Source organism: Chlorocebus sabaeus, chromosome 1 (genome assembly GCF_047675955.1).
Source record: "Chlorocebus sabaeus isolate Y175 chromosome 1, mChlSab1.0.hap1, whole genome shotgun sequence".
Lineage (NCBI taxonomy): Eukaryota > Metazoa > Chordata > Mammalia > Primates > Cercopithecidae > Chlorocebus > Chlorocebus sabaeus.
The window spans coordinates 10045983-10065688 of NC_132904.1; the positions used below are offsets into that span (position 1 = coordinate 10045983).

At 51.0% G+C, this 19706-nt stretch overlaps 1 protein-coding gene across 3 annotated transcripts in view; it reads left to right on the forward strand.

The window, feature by feature from the left end:
* Positions 1-19182: 19182 nt before the first annotated feature.
* The window catches only part of MACROD1 (mono-ADP ribosylhydrolase 1), a 169097-nt gene continuing 168573 nt past the window's right edge, over positions 19183-19706 (forward strand). Inside the window, exon 1 of one of the 3 annotated variants that reach the window (XM_007994466.3) lies at positions 19183-19682. In XM_007994466.3, the coding sequence (XP_007992657.2) occupies positions 19385-19682 (298 nt within the window). In that variant the 5' untranslated portion in view covers positions 19183-19384. The remainder of the gene's footprint in view (positions 19683-19706) is intronic. The other 2 variants (XM_007994459.3, XM_007994462.3) reach the window with 2 other exon arrangements.

A 19706-nucleotide genomic window follows, 5' to 3' on the forward strand; every position in this document is an offset into this window, starting at 1 on the left:
GCTCTATAAACCCACCCATCTCAGGCTGCACGAACGGAGGGAGGAGCGGACTTCTGCGACACAGATTGGTCTTTTGCTCTGCCAATCGTAGCCGCGCTGGCCGCGCCCATTGGTTCCGTTCGTTCTGGAAATTTCCACCTCTCCCATTGGGCTGCCGGACTCCATGTCGGAACCGCCTTCAGAATGAGAGCGATTCCAATTGGGCGTAGGGTTGCCAACCCTTTGCGCTGATTGGTTTAAATCGCTGCCTTTCAAAAGGCCGGGTTTCGCCCCGCCCGTGGCATATGGCAGTCCCGGCCGTAGTCCGGTACTGTAGCTGTGTCTCCGGCGGCTGCGGTGCCTCTGGGTTACTTTCCATCTCGATCCCTAGTGCCGCGAGTTCCAGGCGGTCCCGGGCTCGCCAGCGGCACAGGGCCCCAGCCCTTCGCCCACGCATCGAGATGGAGGTCCTAGCCGGTCGCGCTGCGTGGTCCTCGACCGCCAGTTCCGCGCGTTGTTCAGCGCTGCGGCCTCGGCCTGGCCCTCCTGCATTCTGGCTGTTAGGTTCTGAATGTTCCAGAAATGCCACGTGACCGCGAGGGCGCTTGGGCTTGGGCTGGACAGGCAGGGGATCTCATCGCGGCGGGTGCGGCTGTTCCGCTGGGCGTCCTCAGTGGAACCGCACACCCTCTCTGAGTCGTTTGGTCCTGTAGGGCCGAGGGGAATTCGTGCGGTGTTTAGCACGCGGAAAGTACTTAGCGAAAGGGAGCTGTCCCCCAGCCCTCGTGAGTCCGATGTAAAGGAGTGAAAGAGACGAAGAGCTGAATCAGGTAGTTAACCGCCTATGAGCTGGCTAGCTGTGGCCTGGTAGAGCCTTAAATCCCAGCCCCAGAAGTCAGAGTCAGGGGCAGGCTCCCCAAAGCGTGGAAGAGATGCACCTGCGGAGTGAAAATGCTGCTATTGCTTCTAGAGTCAGCTGTGGTTCCTGGAACAAAGGAGCCGCATGACTCGGGTCTGGCAATGGTCTTGGGCTCTGCAGTGTCCTCATCCTTCCCCCTCTCTGGGTAATGCCATCTTCCCAGGGTTTAAAGTGTGTCCTCTCTGCCAATAACTTGTCTCCACAGCCTCATCTTTAATCCCACCTGCCCCACCCTTTTTGGACACTGCAGCCAAGTTGCCGCAGACCTGCAAACCTAGTAATCCCTCACTTGAAAGTGCTGAAGGCTTTAGGGTGGGGTTCAGGGCCTGTGTAATCCAACCGCCTTTTTTTTTTTTTTTTTTTTTTTTTTTTTTTTTTTTTGAGACGGAGTTGAGTCTCACTGTCTCCCAGGCTGAAGTGCAGTGGCGCCATCACAGCTCGCTGCAGCCTAGACCTCCTGAGCTCAAGCCATCCTCCCACCTCAGCCTCTCAAGTACCTGGGGTTACAGGCAGGCATCACTACGCCTAGCTAATTTTTCTATTTTTTTGTATAGACGGATTTCTTCGTGTTGTCCAGGCTAGTCTTAAACTCCCGCTCTGTCTCTCAGGCTAGAGTGCAGTGGGGCGATCTCGGCTCCCTGCAACCTCTGCCTCCCCGGTTCAAGCAATTATCCTGCCTCAGTCTCCTAAGTAGCTAGGATTACATATGTGCGCTACCACGCCCGGCTAATTTTTTAATTTTAAGTAGAGACGGGGTTTCCCCATGTTGACCAGGCGGGTCTCAGACTCCTGACCTCAAGTGATCCGCCCGCCTCGGCCTCCCAAAGTGCTGGGTTTACAGACCCAGCACTGTGCCCTGTGGTTTTGCATTTTCAATAGTGAGGCATGGTGAGAAAAGACTTGAAGAAAGCAAGGGAGTGAGATCCTTGGAAATGTGGGGGAGAACCTTGCAGGCCCATGGAACAGCCAGTGCAAAGGCCCTGGGATGGGAGCTGCCTCGGGGTAGCCAGGATGGCAGGAGGTACAGCTGCCGAGAGGAAGTTGGGGCCAGGTCCTGCAGGGTTAGAGGCCATTGCCACTCCCGAACACATTGGCAGGTTTTGAGCAGAGGAGTGTCGTGATCTTAAGTTTTCTCAGGATCCCTCTGGCTGCTGTGTGGAGGAAGAGGGGAGAGTGAGAGCAGGGTTACCTCTTAGGAGGCTGCGGCAGTAATCCCAGGGAGCCAGGATGAGAGCAGAGGAGGGGACAGGAATTGGATTCTGGATGCATTTTGGAGGGAGCATGAAGGAAAGTGGGGTCAAGGGTTCCTCTGAGGCCTTGGCCTCCTGTCTTATTCATCTACATCCAATCTATCAAGGACACCTTTCATTTCTTCTTGGTACTGTCTCCAGGCCACCACACGTGCCCACCTGACCAGCAGTGGCCTTTCCAGGCCTTCCATCTTCTCCCCAGCAGCTTCTCTCCGAGTGGCCAGGTCCCATTTCCCACACACCTTTTTTTAGAGTGTGTTGCACTGCTCTGGGTGCAGGGCTGTAGCAGTGACCAGGGCAGCCCCAGATGAAGCTTCTGCTCACAGGGACCTTTTCTACTGAAAGATGATACCTAAACTCTCAGCTGTGTGATGTTAAGCAATTTGCACAACCTGTCTGTACTTCAGTTGCCTCCATCTTCAAATGGGGATTAAAAAGTGTTGACATCATAGTGGTTGTGAGGATTACATGATTAGATATTCATAAAGCACTTAGAACTCGTCAAGAAGAGGGCCTCGGCCGGGCGCGGTGGCTCAAGCCTGTAATCCCAGCACTTTGGGAGGCCGAGACGGGCGGATCACAAGGTCAGGAGATCGAGACCATCCTGGCTAACACGGTGAAACCCCGTCTCTACTAAAAAATACAAAAAATTAGCCGGGCGAGGCAGCGGGCGCCTGTAGTCACAGCTACTCGGGAGGCTGAGGCAGGAGAATGGTGTGAACCCGGGAGGCGGAGCTTGCAGTGAGCCGAGATCGCGCCACTGCACTCCAGCCTGGGTGACAGAGCAAAGACTCCGTCTCAAAAAAAAAAAAAAAAAAAAGAAGAGGGCCTGGGGATCGCCTGAGGTCAGGAGTTCGAGACCACCCTGGCCAACATGGAGAAACCTCGTCTCTGCTAAAAATACAAAAACTAACCAGGTGTGGTGGTGCACTCCTGTAGTCCCAGCTACTCGGCGGGCTGAGGCAGGAGAACCACTTCAACCCGGGAAGCGGAGGTTGCTGTGAGCCAAGATTATGCCACTGCACTCCGGTCTGGGCAACAGAGCAAGACTCTGTCTCCAAAGAAAAAAAAACAGTGCCTGGCTACGGAATAAGAACTACATGGATTTATTAAATCCAAATCAGTGCAGAAATGATAATTCTCAAGAGTGAGTGCTACAGAGAACACAAAAGGCAAGGCACAGAGAGATGACCTGGGTGGCAGGGAAGGAAGGCACTCCCAGAGGTGAGTGGTTAGTGAAGGCCTGTCAGAGATGGAGCGAGGAGAAGCTTAGGGGGCACAGGGGACCACACAGGCAACAGAGGATGCAAAGGTCCTGAGGCCAGGGCAAATTCAGAATTTTTTTTTTTTTTTGAGATGGAATCTCGCTCTGTCACCCAGGCTGGAGTGCAGTGGGCGATCTCGGCTCACTACAACCTCTGCCTCCTGGGTCCGAGCAATTCTCTGCCTTAGCCTCCAGAGTAGCTGGGATTGCAGGCACCTGCCACCACGACCGGCTGATTTTTGTGTTTTTAGTAGAGACAGTTTCACCGTCTTGGCCAGGCTGGTCTTGAACTGCTGGCCTCATTATCCACCTGCCTCAGCCTCCCAAAGTGCTGGGATTACAGGTGTGAGCCACCATGCCCGGCCCACAATTCTCTTTATCTTTTTTGAGGGGGTGGGGGATGGAGTCTCACTCTGTCGTCCAGGCTGGAGTGCAGTAGCACGATCTTGGCTCACTGCAACCTCTGCCTCCCGGGTTCACGCAATTCTGCCTCAACCTCCTGAGTAGCTGAGATTATAGGTGCCCACCACCATGCGCGGCTAATTTTTTTTTTTTTTTTTTTTTTTGTATTTTTAGTAGAGATGGTGTTTTACCATGTTGGCCAGGCTGGTCTCAAACTCATTACCTCTAGTGATCCACCTGCCCCCGCCTGCCAAAGTGCTGGGATTACACAGGTGTGAGCCACCACGCCTGGCCCTGGCCCAGAATTTTCAAGAAATCTAAGGAAGGCTTTTTTGTGCTCTAAGTGTCCTTGACTGTAAGGTGGGGAGGATGAAGTGCCCTTGACTTCCCAAGGTTACTATGCAGAGTGAACAATATAATCCTCCCAGGTTGGACTTGAGTCTTGTCAGATCTGAAGCTTATGACAATTTGAGAGCTCGCTTTGAGAGAAGAAACACACAAAAAATGAAGTGTGTGGCTTTAGAAGGAGCACGAATGGGGTCCCCGATGCTTTAGTGTTACAGTAAAGCCACCTCTGAATACCCAAAAGTATTAGCTCTTATAACTTCCACCAACTCAGTTTTCTCCAAGCCTCTTGGTGGACTCAGAGGAGGACAGGGAGGCAGCCACTCTGGCCGGCCAGGGCCCTCCTCCCAGGTCCCTGGAACACAGGAGGACCAACCACAGCCGCGTCTGGCCTGGGCATCACGTGACGTCCCACAGTGATTCATGCTGCTATTTCAGTGCTGCTGCAGTCAAGGGTAGGGAGAGGCATGGTGAGGCTGTATCTGGAGTCAACCTGAAGGCCGTAGTTCCTGCAGCAATGGCACTGAAGGTAAAGTGAGGGTGACTGAGTCTCAGCAGAGCAAATTCCCAACTTTAAAGTTTTCTCAATATCAGGAAAACTAGGAGAGCTGGATCTCAGCATAGGTGGGGAGTAGGGATTAGGGAAGGGCTGCAGCTCAGAATTTGGGCTCTGTAGACCTGGAATTTTTGTTTGAAACTCCTAAGAACTCTCTTAATTTCCTACTTAACTGAGTGATCCTAACTTGCAGCTCTTCTGCTAAGATAGAATTGGCATCCTCATTAGTGGGGAAAATAAAGTACTGTAGAGTTCTGTCCAATTCTGAGGACTTGTATAGAGCCAGGCACTGTGCCAGATGCTTCAAGGAATAAAATGATAATTATTATCTAATAATTATTAATCAGAGAACCCTGGAGCCGAGTCCTGGGCCTTGCTATCCACACCCCGCTCCCCTGGGAGATCCAGCCAGTCTTGTGGCTATAAATGCCATCTCAGATGACTCCCATAATTCTGTCCTCAGCACAGATCTCACCCCCCAGTCCCAGACTTATCTATCCAGCTGCCATCTTGACATCTTCGTCTGGATGGCTGACAGACTTCCCGGGTGCTCAAATCATAACTCCCAATATCCCTCTCAACCCCACCTGCCCTTGACTTCCTCTTGCCAGTGGCATCATTATTCTTCCAGCTGCTCAGGCTGAATACTGTGGAAGCATTCTTGACTCGTCTCTTTCACAGCCCACATCCAGTCCATCAGCTAATTCCATCAGCTGGATGCAGACCCCCGGGACCCCCTCAGGGTGTTGGGGGAAGGACTGTTGCTCCTTGTACTGGTATATGGCCAGAGTCAGAGGTGACAGTGTGCTAAGACACCCTGCAAGGGCCCCCCCCAGCCTGGGCACCCAGGCTATATATAGCCTCTGCAAGATGTGGGGTTGGGTTGAGGGACGGGAGGAGAGACTCCGTATTTCAGGGAGACTGCTGAGGTGAGGCCAACTCAATGCCAGCCGCAGCACACGGTGGACCAGAGCCCTTCCCAAGGGTTAAGGACCATGTGAACTGGGAAGGGGATGAGTTCCTCACAGCTGAGTAGGGTGGAGGCTTAGAGTCAGAACAAGGTGATCCCAAGGGAATGGTTTTCTTTTTTTTCTTTTCTTTTTTTTTGAGACAGAGTCTCGTTCTGTCACCCAGGCTGGAGTGAAGTGGCGCGATCTCAGCTCTCTGCAACCTCTGCCTCCCAGGTTCAAGCAATTTTTCTGCCTCAGCCTCCCAAGTAGCTGGGATTACAGGTGTGTGCCACCACACCTGGCTAATTTTTGCATTTTTAGTAGAGATAGGTTATTGTCATGTTGGTCAGGCTGGTCTCGAACTCCTGACCTCAGGTGATCCACTCGCCTCGGCCTCCCAAAGTGCTGAGATTACAGGCATGAGCCACCCGCGCCTGGCTGAGGCAATGGTTTTCAGCCAGGGTGTCGCCAGCTGTCATTCAGCAATGTCTGGAGACATTTTGGGTTGTCATAACTGAGTGTGTGTGTGTGTGTATGTGTGCACATGCTGTAGTGGCCAGGGATGCTGCTAAATACCCTACAAGGCACAGAATAGCCATCACAATTATTTGGCTCCAAATGTCAATAGAGCTGAGGAAGAGAAATATTAATATAAACACAGCAGTTCTTGCACACCTGAGGTTGAGGTTCGAGGGTGAAACCTGCCTGCTAATGTGGCAGGCAGATTGCAATTGACTACAGCACATAATATGACACCCAATGGCAAGAGAAGGATGTCAGGGGTCACTGAGGGAGACGAAAGACGCTATATATTCGTTGACACCCCTCTCATTGCAAAGTAGGAGGTCTGTGTCCCCTCCCCTTGAATTCCATGGAGTTGGGACTACTCTGACTAGTAGAATACAATAGAAATAACATCTTGCAGTTTCCAAGCCTTGTAAAACTGGCGGCTTCCACTTCCTGTTTCTTGGGACACACTGTCTTGGAGCCTGTGCTGCCACCGAAGAAGTCTGAGTGCCCTGAGGCCACCATGGTGTGGGGAAGCCTACGCTAGCCTTGTGGCAAGCCAACTGTTCTGCAGCACAGCGTGGGCTCCAGGTAACATGAAGGAAGCTGTCTTGGGCCCTCTAGCCCAGCCCAGTCTCCAGCGAATCCCACTGAGTGACCCTAGTCGAGGCCACATGGAGCAGAAGAATCACCTAGCTGAGCCCTGACCCACAAAATCTTGAGATGGAATTAAATGGCTATTGTTCCCAGCCAGAAAAGCAAGGTAGCTTAAGGTAGTTTGTTCCACAGCAGTAGATAACTAGAACAGTCACACCTAAGGGTTTTTTCCTGCACTTTCCCCCTCACCACGCATGGCAGAAATTCTCGGGAATTCTCATGAGCCAGTGACATGCTAGTGCTTGTTCCATCTGCTCCTCTCCAGCCACCCCAGCCCGCTGATCCAAGCACTCTCTGAGATGACTCCTGTGTGTTGACTTCTTCCCATGAGGAAGAAGTTTCCTTCACTACCATGTGCTGGATCCCAGCACAGAACCTGGGGCATTGTCAGTGCTTAGTGTTTGTCAAATGAGCCAATGGAACTGGTCACCCTCCGCTGCCCTGGGGGTCCCTCAGCCTCTCCCAAAAGGTCCCTTGGACCTTCCCTCTGGGCTTCCTCACTCCCTATTCTGCTTATTCTTTTCTGAGCCAAATTATTGTAGCCCCTCAGATACAAATGGCCCAACCCCACTGTCTCCTTTCCAGTACCTCTGTTGAGAAACACCAAGTTGCAGAGAGTGTGCCTGTGTGGGTGTGGGTGGGATACGTGCCTCTTCTACACCGCCTGTAGGAAGGTATGCTTAGCAATAGCTATTGAAAACACAAAAGTGATTCCGCTCTTAGGAATGTCTCCCGCAGGTGACCCCACCCTGGTGGCACAGGATGTCTCACGCAGCACCGTGTGGGACAGCAAAAGGACTGGAAATCACCTGAGTCCAACCACGGAGGACACGGGAAAACATGCTGCTGCCTCCATAGGATGCGATATTGGCAAATGTGAAGAAACAACATTTGGGTAGATATTGACATGGCAGTGACATATGGTAGAATGAAAAAAGTTAGCGGTTGTGGTATTGTGAATATAATAAGTATGCATATTTGGGTTTCACTTCCAGTTCCTGGCACAGAGCTCCTGAAACACTTGTAATTTCCTGAGTGATGGTGGGAGAGGAGCATCTTTTGTTACTCATAATGAGCCCCTTTCAACCATGAATTTATGCTAATGAGGTGACTCTTGGTGCATGAGGGTGTAGCCAGGGGAAGGGGAACCCAGCAAGTGATTAGAGTGTTCAAACCCTGGGGAGGGGAGATGGGGCAGACATTGAGTTAATCACCAGTGGTCAAGAATTAAACAATTATACCTGTATAATGAAGCCGCCATAACACTCCTAAATGAGGCCGGGTGTAGTGGCTCATGCCTGTAATCCCAGCACTTTAGGAGGCTGAGGCGGGTGGATCACCTGAGTTTAGGAGTTCAAGACCAGCCTGGCCAACACAGTGAAACCCCGTCTCTACTAAAAAGATAAAAATGAGCCAGGTGTGATGGTGCACGCCTGTAGCCCCAGCTGCTCAGGAGGCTGAGACAGGAAAATCACTTGACCTCGGTGGGAGGCAGAGGTTGCAGTGAGCCAAGATTGCACCACTGCACTCCAGCGTGGGTAACGGAGCAAAACTCCATCTCACAACAAAAACAAACAAAAACCTAAGTTACAGGGTTCAGAGAAGAACACACGGAGATGCTGGGAAGGTGGCGTGATCAGAGAGGACTTGGAGACTCCACATCCTGCCTTCCATACCTTGCCCTATGCATCTCTTCTATCTGGCTGTTCCTGAACTTGTATCCTTTATGATAAACCGGAAATAGTAAGTAAGGCTGGGTGCAGTGGCACATGCCTGTAGTCCCAGCTACTCAGGAGACTGAGGCTGGAGGATCGCTTGAGCCCAGGAGTTTGAGGCTACAGCGAGCACCATTGCACTCCAGACAGAGACACACTGTCTCAAAAAAAAAAAAAAGTAAACTGTTTTCCTGAGTCCTGTGAGCTGTTTCTAGCAAATTATTGAACCTGATGAGGGGGTCATGGAAACCCCAATTCATGTCAGAAGTATGGGGGGCCCAGGACTTGCTCTTGGAGTTTGAAGTGGGGGCAGTCTTGTGGGACTGGGCCCTTAACATATGGGAGCTGATGCCAACTCCAGGTTGATAGTATCAGAATGGATTCAATTGTAGGATACCCAGATGGTGTTAGAGAGTTGGTCGATGTGGAAAAAAAACCCCACACATTTGGTGTCAAAAGTGTTGTGAGTAAAAAAAAAAAAAAAAAAGCATAGTAGTTGTGGAACAGTGTGTATGGCTGAATCCTATTTTTGTAAAAATAAAATTATGTGTGTGTTTCTTCACATATGATTATACATGCATGGAAAAAAATCTATGATATGCAGCCAATGGCTAAAGGAATTACCTCTGTGGACTGGGAACAGGGAGGCGGTGTGCTGTGATAGTTTGCTGGGGCTGTCATAACAGAATGCCACAGATGGGGTGGCTTAAACAACAGAAATGTATGTTCTTACAGTTCTGGAGGCTGCAAGCCCTGGTTCGAGGCATCAGCAGGTGTGGTTTCCTCTGAGGCCTCTCCCATCGCTTGCAGATGGCCGCCTTCTTCCTGCCTCCTCACGTGGTCCCTCCTCTGCACTCCAGCATCCTTGGTGTCTCTGTGTGTGTCTAACTTTCCCCTCCGCCCCCCCCCTTTTTTTTTTTTTTTGGAATGCGTCTGCTCAGACGAGTGCAGTGGCGTGATCTCAGCTCACTGCAACCTCCGCCTCCCAGATTCAAGCGATTCCCCTGCCTCAGCCTCCCAAGTAGCTGGGATTATAGGTGTGTGCCACCATGCCTGGCTAATTTTTGTATTTTTAATAGAGACGGGGTTTCACCATATTGGCCAGGCTGGTCTCAAACTCCTGACCTCAAGTGGTCCATCCGCCTCAGCCTCCGAAAGTGCTGAGATTACAGGCATGAGCCGCTGCGCCCAGCCCCCAACTTTCCTCTTAAAAGGATATCAGGGCTGGGCGCGGTGGCTCACGCCTGTAATCCCAGCACTTTGGGAGGCCGAGACGGGCGGATCACAAGGTCAGGAGATCGAGACCATTCTGGCTAACACAGTGAAACCCCGTCTCTACTAAAAATACAAAAATTAGCCGGGCGTGGTGGCGGGCGCCTGTAGTCCCAGCTACTCGGGAGGCTGAGGCAGGAGAACGGGAGGCTGAGGCAGGAGAACGGTATGAACCCGGGAGGCGGAGCTTGCAGTGAGCTGAGATCCGGCCATTGCACTCCAGCCTGGGTGACAGAGCAAGACTCCGTCTCAAAAAAAAAAAAAAAAAAAAAAAAAAAAGGATATCAGTCAGGCCAGTCGCGGTGGCTCAGACCTGTAATCCCAGCACTTTGGGAGATTGAGGCAGGTGGATCACTTGAGGTCAGGAGTTTGAGAACAGCCTGGCCAACATGGTGAAATCCCGTCTTTACTAAAAATACAAAAATTAGCCGGGCATAGTGGCAGGTGCCTGTACTCCCAGTCACTCGGGAGGCCGAGGCAGGAGAATTGCTTGAATCCAGGAGGTGGAGGTTGCAGTGAGCTGAGATTATGCCACTGCACTCCAGTCTGGGCAACAAAGCGAGACTCTATCTCAAAAAAAAAAAAAAAAAAGGCCGGGCGCGGTGGCTCAAGCCTGTAATCCCAGCACTTTGGGAGGCCGAGACGGGCGGATCACGAGGTCAGGAGATCGAGACCATCCTGGCTAACAAGGTGAAACCCCGTCTCTACTAAAACAATACAAAAAACTAGCGGGGTGGCCGGGCGCGGTGGCTCAAGCCTGTAATCCCAGCACTTTGGGAGGCCGAGACGGGCGGATCACGAGGTCAGGAGATCGAGACCATCCTGGCTAACCCGGTGAAACCCCGTCTCTACTAAAAAAATACAAAAAACTAGCCGGGCGAGGTGGCGGGCGCCTGTAGTCCCAGCTACTCGGGAGGCTGAGGCGGGAGAATGGCGTAAACCCGGGAGGCGGAGCTTGCAGTGAGCAGAGATCCGGCCACTGCACTCCAGCCTGGGCGACAGAGCGAGACTCCGTCTCAAAAAAAAAAAAAAAAAAAAAAAAAAAAAAAAAAAAAACTAGCCGGGCGAGGTGGCGGGCGCCTGTAATCCCAGCTACTCGGGAGGCTGAGGCGGGAGAATGGCGTAAACCCGGGAGGCGGAGCTTGCAGTGAGCTGAGATCCGGCCACCGCACTCCAGCCCGGGTGACAGAGCAAGACTCCGTCTCAAAAAAAAAAAAAAAAAAGGACACCAGTCAGACTGGAGTAGGGCTCATCCTAATAGCCTGATTTTAAGTTAATTACCTCTTTTTTTTTTTTTTTTTTTTTTGAGACAGAGTCTCACTCTGTCACCCAGGCTTGAGTGCAGTGGCACGATCTCAGCTCACTGCAACCTCTGTCTCCCAGGTTCAAGTGATTCTCCAGCCTCAGCCTCCCAAGTAGCTGGGTTATAGGCGCGTGCCACCATGCCAAGCTAATTTTTGTATTGTTTAGTAGAGACGGGGTTTCTTCATGTTGGTCAGGCTGGCCTCAAACTCCTGACCTCAGGTGATACACCTGCCTCAGTCCCCCAAAGTGCTGGGATTATAGGTGTGAGCCACCACACCCAGCCTTAATTACCCCTTTAAAGGCCCTGTATGCAAATACAGTCACATTCTGAGCTACTGGGGGTTAGGGCTTCAACATAGGAATTTAGGCAGACACCACTCAGCCCATAACAAGGGCTTTCACTTTTTTTTTTGGTAGAAATGGGGTCTCACTATGTTGCCCAGGCTAGTCTTGAACTCCTGGGTTCAAGTGATTCTCCAGCCTCAGCCTCCAGATTAGCTGGGGCTACAGGTGCACCAGCATGCCCAGCTAATATTTTTACTTTTATTTTTTTTAGACAGAGTTTAACTCTTTTTGCCCAGGCTGGAGTGCGTGATCTCGGCTCACCACAACCTCTGCCTTCCGGGTTCAAGCGATTCTCCTGCCTCAGCCTCCCAAGTAGCTGGGATTACAGGCATGAGCCACCACGCCCGGCTAATTTTGTATTTTTAGTAGAGACGGGGTTTCTCCATGTTGGTCAGGCTGGTCTTGATCTCCCGACCTCAGATGATCCGCTTGCTTCAGCTCCCCAAAGTGCTGGGATTACAGGCGTGAGCCACTGCGCCTGGCCAATATTTTTATTTTTTGTGGAGTCAGGGTCCTACTATGTTTTCCAGGCTGGTCTCGAACTTCCAGGTTTAATGAATCCTCCTGCCCTGGCCTCCCAAAGTACTGTGATTCCAAGCCTCAGCCACAGCACCCTGCTGGCTTTTACTTTTTACTTTATTTCTATGTTGTTAACATTTATTACAATAACCATTACTTTTAAAGGATTTTGTGCACTTCAATCCAAATGTCCCTAAAGCATCTACCTCCTTGCTGGGCCTTCTCTGAAGTCAGAGTAGGGGCAGGTGAAGCCCTCCCTCTGCCGGCTCCAAGGATGAAACTCCCTGGCCCACTAAGGCCGTTCCCCTGGGGAAGGTGGCGTGGGATAAGAACATTCAGTATCTGTTTGGCCCTCTTGAGATCACTGAGGCCTTTCCCAGACAGCTGGCATGGTCTTCAGATCATTCTGCCAAACATCAGGTAGAGGCTGGGCATGGTGGCTCTCACTTGTAATCCCAACACTTTGGGAGGGCGATGTGGGTGGATCACCTGAGGTCAGGAGTTGAGAACAGCCTGGCCAATGTTGCGAAACCTCATTTCTACAAAAATACAAAAGTTAGGCCGGGCGCGGTGGCTCAAGCCTGTAATCCCAGCACTTTGGGAGGCCGAGACGGGTGGATCACGAGGTCAGGAGATCGAGACCATCCTGGCTAACACGATGAAACCCCGTCTCTACTAAAAAATACAAAAAACTAGCCGGGCGATGTGGCGGACGCCTGTAGTCCCAGCTACTCGGGAGGCTGAGGCGGGAGAATGGCGTGAACCCGGGAGGCGGAGCTTGCAGTGAGCTGAGATCCGGCCACTGCACTCCAGCCTGGGCGACAGAGCGAGACTCCGTCTCAAAAAAAAAAAAAAAAAATACAAAAGTTAGCCAGGCGTGGTGGTGGGCACCTGTAATCCCAGCTACTCAGGAGGCTAAGGTAGGAGAATTGCTTGAACATGGGAGGCGGAGGTTGCAGTGGACCAGGATCGCACCACTGCACTCCAGCCTGGCCAACAGAGTGAGACTCCATCTCAAAAAAAAAAAAGGTGGAGGAGCATCTTCTGTTTTCCAGGCTCCTGGTTTATAGCTACAAGCTCTGGACATTTAATACCTTGTAATCCATCCTTCCCTTATATACCTCTCAACATAATGACTATACAATATGGCCAATGAAACGGATAGTAAAATGAAACATAGGCAAGTAATAAAGTGAAATATGAAGACAGTAGTACAACCTGGATGAGGGTGGAGTGCAAAATTGTCATCAGACAGAGAAGACGACAGGAGGACCTGAGAGCTGGAGGGATGGACGCTTATCTAGCCAAATGAGGCAATAAAAAATAGGAAGATGGCAGGGTAAAAATGGGGGAGAACTGCCACTTGAAAGACTCTCAGGAAACAGTGATGCATCAGACTTTATCATTAAGTCCCAGAGGAGAGGAGTGGATCTGGGGATCCCTTTAGATATGGTAGAATTCTCCTGGGTCCTGCTCTGGTCTTAAATCTCAGACCAGTAGCAGGAAAACCCTAACTGTACTGTGGTCCTGCATGTCACTGCAACGTCAGCCCTGCTGTGATAGTGTATCTGCTCCTCTGGATGGCTTTGCCACCTTTGAAAGGTGAGACCATGTGGAGCAGAGCCAAGGGGCCTCAGCTGACAGCCAGCACCAACCATCAGTTATGTGAGTGAGACCACCTTGGACCCCCAACCCCAGATGGGTTGTCAGATGACTACAGCTGCAGGTAAAGGAGTGACCTAGTGACACCAGCAGATGAACCAGCCAGCTTAGCCCAAACTGCTGACTTAGAACTGCTGTTATTTTAAGCCAGTAAATTTTCAGTGACTCATTACAAAGCAGTAGATAACCGTGACAGTCTAAGAGGATTTAAGTTCAGAAACAGTACTGATTTGCCACATTTATAAGTTTATTAGTATATAAGAGTTGCTTGGCTGGGCACAGTGACTCATACCTGTAACCCTAACACCTTGGAAGGCTGAAGCAGGAAGCATGCTTGAGCCCAGGAGTTTGAGACCAGCCTGGGCAACACAGTGAGACCCCATCTCTAAAAAAAAAAAGAAAAATTAACTGGGTGTGGTGACACACACCTATAGTCTTAGCTGCTCAGGAGGCTGAGGGTGGAGGATCGCTTGAGCCCAGGAGGTCAAAGCTGCGGTGAGCCATGATTGCTCCAGACCCTGTAGACGCTGTCCCTGAAAAAAGGAAAGACAAAAAGAGGTGCTTAAATGATAAGAAAAAAAAACAACAACCTTATAAGTCTCTTCTGTTGGGAATTTGAGGTGTTTGAGAGGATCAGCTACTTTAACTCTGTAAAATATAGTTTAAAATCTATTAGAGGATTTAATTACCTAAGTTTGTAATTGGCATTCATTTTTAGAAGAATTTAATCTGTTGAACTTATGAGTTAATTAAATATTTATCAAAGTGAACATAATTGTTCTTTTATAAAAATAATTAGTAGGCTTATACATAGAAAACTAGATTTATGAATTGCTCTTGGATGTTTAAGAAAAACTAGTTTTTAAAATTTATATGTTTAATAAATACAGTATTAATTTAAACACAAGCAGCAGTAGGTAGCTTTTCTTTGAACAAAATCCCCTCTCCAACATTAAAAATCCTCAACTGACAATGCCCTATGCCACAGCCCCAGTGGAAGATTCAGCATTCCACAGATTTCCACACCTCTGCTTCTATGGGTCCCTCTGTCTGGAACGCCCCCAGCACATACACACCTTCCCTACCTGGCAAAATTTTACTTTTTCCAAAAGATCCAGCTCAAATTCTATGAAGATATCCTCCCTCACCAATGTTCAGAATCCTGCTGCCTGCCCAGGACCACTTGTGCATGTGACCCAGGCCTCCAGTAGACCACGGAGACATGTTAGCCGGGACCTTCAGTATCATAGAGCTGAATCCCAGGAAAAAGAAACAGTAGCACTGGTACACAGTGGGTGTCCAGGGTGCTTCAGTAGCCTGGCAGTATAGGACACGGGTTTTGGAGATTTCTGAGCAGGTGAATAACATGATATAAATGTTTTTTTTAAATATATGTTTGTTGGCTGGGCACGGTGGCTCACGCCTGTAATCCCAGCACTTTGGGAGGCTGAGGTGGGTGAATCATCTGAGGTCAGGAGTTCGAGACCAGTGTGACCAATATAGTAAAACCTTCTCTACTAAAAATATAAAAATTAGCAGGGCATGGTGGCACATGCGTGCAATCCCAGATACTTGGGAGGCTGCTCCTTGAACCTGGGGGAAAGAGGTTGCAGTGAGCCGAGATCATGCCACTGCACTCCAGCCTGGGCAACAGAGCCAGACTCCCTCTCTAAATAAATAAATAAATAAATAAGTACATGTTATTTATTTATTTATATTTAGAGACAAAGTCTCACTATGTTGCCCAGGCTGACCTCCAGCTCCTGGCCTCGAGTGATCTTCTTGTTTCAGTTTCCCAAGTAATTGGGACTGCAGGTGTGACCCACTACACCTGCCTTATTTTTTTTTTTTGAGAGGGAGTCTCACTCTGTCACCCAGGCTGGAGTGCAGTGGCACGATCTCAGCTCACTGCAACCTCTGCCTCTCAGGTTCAAGCAATTCTCCTGCCTCAGCCTCCTGAGTAGCTGGGACTACAGATGTGTGCCATCATGCCCAACTAATTTTTTTTGTTTTGTTTTGTAGTTTTAGTAGAGACAGGGTTTCACTTTGTTGGCCAGGCTGGTCTCGAACTCCTGACTTCAGTTGTTCTACCCGCCTCAGCCTCCTAAAGTGCTGGGATTACAGGCGTGAGCCACTGCACCCGGCCTGAGCACCAAGACTTTCTTATGACTGGGGCCCCTGCCTCTACCTCATCATCCTCCCTAGACATTGCCAGGAAGGTTGCACAGGGCAGAATAATGGCTCTCTAAAGATTCCATATCCTAAATCCTAGAGCCTTTAAATATGTTACATTTCATGGAAAAGGGGAATGAAGGTTGCAAATCAGCTAAGTAGAGAAATTGACACCGATTGTCTAGGTGGGTTCCATGTAATCACAAGGGTCCCTGAAGATGGAAGAGAAAGGCAGAAGGAGAGTATCAGAGGGAAATGCCACTACAGAAGAATGCTCAGATGCAACCGCGCTGGCTTTGAACATGGAGGAAGAGGTCTCAAGTCAAGGAATGTGAGTGGTCTCTGGGAATCAGAAAAGGTAATGATATAGGCTCTCTGCTAGGGCTTCCAGAAAGGAACATGGCCCCATGTTCCCCTTGATTTTAGCCCAGTGATACCCACATCATACTTCTGTCCTGAAGAACTTTAAGATACTACATGTGTGTCGGAGCCAGTGAATTTGCGGTAATGGTACAGCAGCAATGGAGAAGTAATATACTGCAACACCCACACGCCACATTTCACCAATCAGTGACATCTGCATAACCACTTTCCAGACCACAGATGGGAACCAAACAGACCTGGACCCAAGTCGGGGCTGGGATCCTGACTGTTCTGACCTTGGGCCAGTCATCTCTCTGCCCGGCAGTGGTGAGAGCTAAGGATATAACAGGCTAATGGAGGTAGTGGGAATGGACATAGAGGGCTTAGCTCAGTATAGCTGGGACTTCGTGCATGTAGGTGTTGGCTGTCCTGGTTGCAGTCAGCAAGGTCCTTCTTTTACTCTGAGTTACTAGAGGGGCCACAACTGGTGAGGTGACCTGGAGCCTGACTCCTACATCCTTGTGGGGAAAAGAAAGAGAGATCAGCCTGTTACTGTGTCTATATAGAAAGAAGTAGACATAAGAGACTCCATATTGTTCTGTATTTGAGATGCTGTTAATCTGTGACCCTACCCCCAACCTTGTCCTTGCAAGAGACATGTGCTGCGGTGACTCAAGGTTTAATGGATTTTGGGCTGTGCAGGATGTGTCTTTGTTAAACAAGTGCCTGAAGGCAGCTTGCTGGTTAAAGTCATCACCATTCTCTTAATTTCAACTACCCAGGGACATGTACACGTGTCGCAGGGACCTCTGCCTAGGAAAGCTAGGTATTGTCCAAGGTTTCTCCCCATGTGATAGGCTGAAACAATGCTGCTAAAAGGTTTATGGAGATGTTTGCATATGCATCTCAAGGCACAGCATTTTCCTTTAAACTTATTCATGTCACAGAGATTTTTGTTCATATGTCTTACTGCCGATTTCCTCCCTACAATGATCCTATTGTCCTGCCACTCCCTTATCTTTAAGATGGTAAAGATGATTGTCAATAAATACTAAGGGAACGCAGAGACCAGTGCGGCATGGGTCCTCTGTAAGCTGAGCGCGGTCCCCTGGGCCCACTTTTTCTTTCTCTATACTTTGTCTCTGTGTCTCATTTCTTTTCTCAAGTCTTTCATTCCACCTAATGAGAAACACCCACAGGTGTGGAGGGGCAGGCCACCCCTTCACATCCTGAACCATGTCTTGCCAATGTTTTCAGGAGAGGGTGCAGGCCTTGCTGGTGGTCCTGGAATGCTGGGGGCTGTGGGCTCTTCCTTCCTGGCCTCTGGCCTCCCCTTTGCCCTCACTCCCAGGACTGATGACTGCCTACCCAGGTGCTGGCAAGTCTATGCTGATCCTGTCTTGGGTGGATTTAATGTCTGAAGTCCAAGGCTGAGCCCATGTTACCATCCCAGTGGTTCCATCTGCATCCATGGCAGGTCAGGGATCCTCCTACGGCCATCCAGGGTTATTGCCACACTCAGAGCCAGAGGCCTGGAGCACAGGAGCAGGTTTGCAACCAGCCAGACTCTCTTATTCCTAGCTGACAGCTCAAGAAGCTTGAGTCTCAAGAGGCTAGGGTACCCCAGGGTAGCAACACTAGTACTAGAACCTTCTCCGAAACCCTGGCTCGTTCCTCCCTGGTATTAAAACATATTCATTATTATTATTACTTTTGAGATAGGGTCTCACTGTGTTGTCCAGGCTGTAGTGCAGTGGTGCCATCATAGCTCTCTGCAGCCTTGAACCCTTGGGCTCAAGTGTTTGCCTGCCACAGCCTCCAGAGTAGCTGGGACTAGAGGTGAGTGTCTACAACCATACCAGGGTAATTTTTGTGTGTGGGGGTGGGTAGAGATGAGGGGGTCTCACTGTATTGCCCAGGCTGGTCTTGAACTCCTGGCCTCTGATAATCCTCTTGCCTCAGCCTCCCAAAGTGCTGGGATTACAGGTGTGAGGCACCTATTCATTATTATTAGATTCATTATATTATTATAATAGCCCAGGCTGTATCCATTATATTTATCATAAAGTAATATTAATAGTACATAAAAATATATAAAAGTACTTAAAAATCCATCCTCATGTTTTTTTTTTTTTTTTTGAGACAGAGTCTCATTCTGTCACCCAGGCTGGAGTGCAATGGTGCTATCTTGGCTCACCACAACCTCCACCTTCCGAGTTCAGGTGATTCTTCTGCCTTAGCCTCCCGAGTAGCTGGAATTACAGGCATGCACCACCACGCCTGGATAATTTTTGTATTTTTAGTAGAGATGGCGTTTCGCCATGTTGGCCAGGCTGTCCTTGAACTCCTGACCTCGTGATCCACCCGCCTCAGCCTCCCCAAAGTGCTGGGATTACAGGCATGAGCCACCGCGCCCAGCCAGTTTTTGTAAAAAGAAAACATCACCCCAATCCTTCCAGCCTTGAACGCCACTTGAAACCCAAGTTTCCTGCCTCCAAATTCCACTATTTCCACCCAGCTGTCCTAGATTCTGCTCCAGCTGAGCCTTGGCCCCGGGGCTGTTAGGAGGCAGAGGCTCCGGGGAGAAGTCCCCAAACGGGATTTACCCGTTCGTCTCAACTGTCCCTAGGAGGGCGGGCTGGGGTGTGGAGGCGGTGCCCTGCTGACCCTTGGGGAGATAAGCCCGGGTCGCCCAGGCTGCAAAACGCTCGGCACCGCGGAAGCCGCGCCAGGCTCTCCCAGCTCGGTATGCAGCGGCCGGAGCGCCTGCTTCCCTGCGGAGCAGAGCGGCAGAGGGGCCCGGGGCTGCGTGGAAGGTCCGGGGGCTTCAGCCCGTGCGGGGAAAGCCGAGGCGCAGCCAACCAGAAAGCTAGAGGCGGCCGAGGCCACGCGGAGTGAAAGCACCTGGCGGCCACTGGAGAAGTGGGAGGGGCTCGGGCGTGGCTCCACCCACGACACTGAGAGCCCGGGCGGGCGCGCACGTGTGTATACGGGTGCGTGGGCCCATCCGGCGGCCCGGACTACAAGTTCCAGGGTGCCCAGCGGCGCTCCCGGGTTTTCTGGCTGCGCCGCCCGCTGCCTCCGAGCAGGTCGCCGCTGGCTGGCAGTCGCCACCCGGTCCCAGAGTAAATAAGGGAGAGACACTCCCGAGCGCCGTAAATAGAGTCCAAGTGGGCGGAGAGCCGTCCCGCGCCGCCCGCTCATGTCTCTTCAGAGCCGACTGTCCGGCCGCCTGGTACAGCTGCGCGCGGCGGGGCAGCGGCTGGTCCCCCCGCGCCCCCGGCCCGGCCACTTGGCGGGTGCCGCGCGGACCCGCAGCAGCACGTGCTGTCCCCCAGCGTTCCTGGGCGTGTTCGGCCGCAGCGCCCGGACCTCGGCGGGAGTTGGGGCGTGGGGGGCGGCGGCGGTGGGGCGGACAGCCGGGGTGCGCACTTGGGCCCCCCTGGCCATGGCGGCGAAGGTGGACCTGAGCACCTCCACCGACTGGAAGGAGGCGAAATGTAAGTGTAAGCACGAGGGGGCGC